Source organism: Chaetura pelagica, unplaced genomic scaffold (assembly GCF_000747805.2).
Source record: "Chaetura pelagica isolate M959 unplaced genomic scaffold, ChaPel_1.0 scaffold132, whole genome shotgun sequence".
Lineage (NCBI taxonomy): Eukaryota > Metazoa > Chordata > Aves > Apodiformes > Apodidae > Chaetura > Chaetura pelagica.
In genome coordinates this window covers 2,778,495-2,779,539 of record NW_009952709.1, presented here as the reverse complement: position 1 = coordinate 2,779,539, position 1,045 = coordinate 2,778,495, and the positions used below count along the sequence as shown (strand labels likewise).

The following is a 1,045-nucleotide window of genomic DNA, read 5'->3' as shown; positions in this document are numbered from 1 at the left end:
ACACACCCGGGGAGGTTCCCACCCACCTCCCAGCCACACACACACACACAGAGGTGTGCACACACACCCCAGCCACACACACACAGAGGTGTGCACACACATCCCAGCCACACACACACAGAGGTGTGCACACGCATCCCAGCCACACGCACACGTGGAGGTGTGCACACACATCCCAGCCACACACACAGAGGTGTGCACACACATCCCAGCCACACACACATGCGAAGGTGTGCACACACATCCCAGCCACACACAGAGGTGTGCACACACATCCCAGCCACACACACTCCGAGGTGTGCACACACACCCCAGCCACACACACCCCTACCGCTGGCTGTTCCGCCGGCTCCCGAAACGTGCAAGGGATGCTGCAGCCACGGGCACCACCAACTACCTACCTGCAATGACAGCCGGAGATCTCTGTCCTCCTTCAGCTTTCAGCCACACTTGCAAAGTGAAGGCGTCTCGGGGCAGCTCAATATCTGCCTTCAGCCGCAGCTGATCACCTTGGCCACTGAAATAGAGCGCCCTGCTCGGGGTAAGGGACTCCTCTTCGTCCTTTACCTCCCGCTGTTGCCTCCTGCGGGGGACATGCCCAGGCTCCAGCCCAGCCGTGGAGCGCCTTCCCCGGGCTAACCTGGTGGCACAGGTGCCCGGGGCGGTGTAGCGGAGCTGGCGGCTGTGCCTGGTGTCCCTTCGCGCCCTGCGGGAGCGCTCGTCCATCCCACATTCGGGTCCACTGGCGAGGGCTGAACAGAGAAGCGCAAGAGGCAGCAGCAAACTCCAGAGCTGCATTTCCAATCTTCCCCCCCCTTCTCCCCTGCAAATCCTCCCGATCTGCCAGCTTTGGGCTCCTCCTTGCCTTGACTTTCTTCTCTTGTTCACCCTTCTTGGTATTTGCTCTTTTTATAACCCTTCTCAGTTGCTTTTTCTTTTCTTTTTTTTTTTTTTTTCTTTCTTTCTTTTTCTTTCTTTCTTTTTCCTGCTTATAGATTTATTTTTTTTCCCCCTTAAAACAAATAAAAATAAAATAAATCAAAAC

The 1,045-nt window shown here is 55.9% G+C and overlaps 1 protein-coding gene across 1 annotated transcript in view; it reads right to left on the bottom strand.

Moving 5' to 3' along the window:
* PAPPA (pregnancy-associated plasma protein A, pappalysin 1) overlaps window positions 1-798 on the bottom strand; it is a 182,973-nt gene extending 182,175 nt beyond the window's left edge. The window contains exon 1 of the mRNA XM_009994319.1: window positions 402-798. Within this exon, the coding sequence (XP_009992621.1) occupies window positions 402-798 (397 nt within the window). The remainder of the gene's footprint in view (window positions 1-401) is intronic.
* Between the last annotated feature and the right edge of the window lie 247 nt (window positions 799-1,045).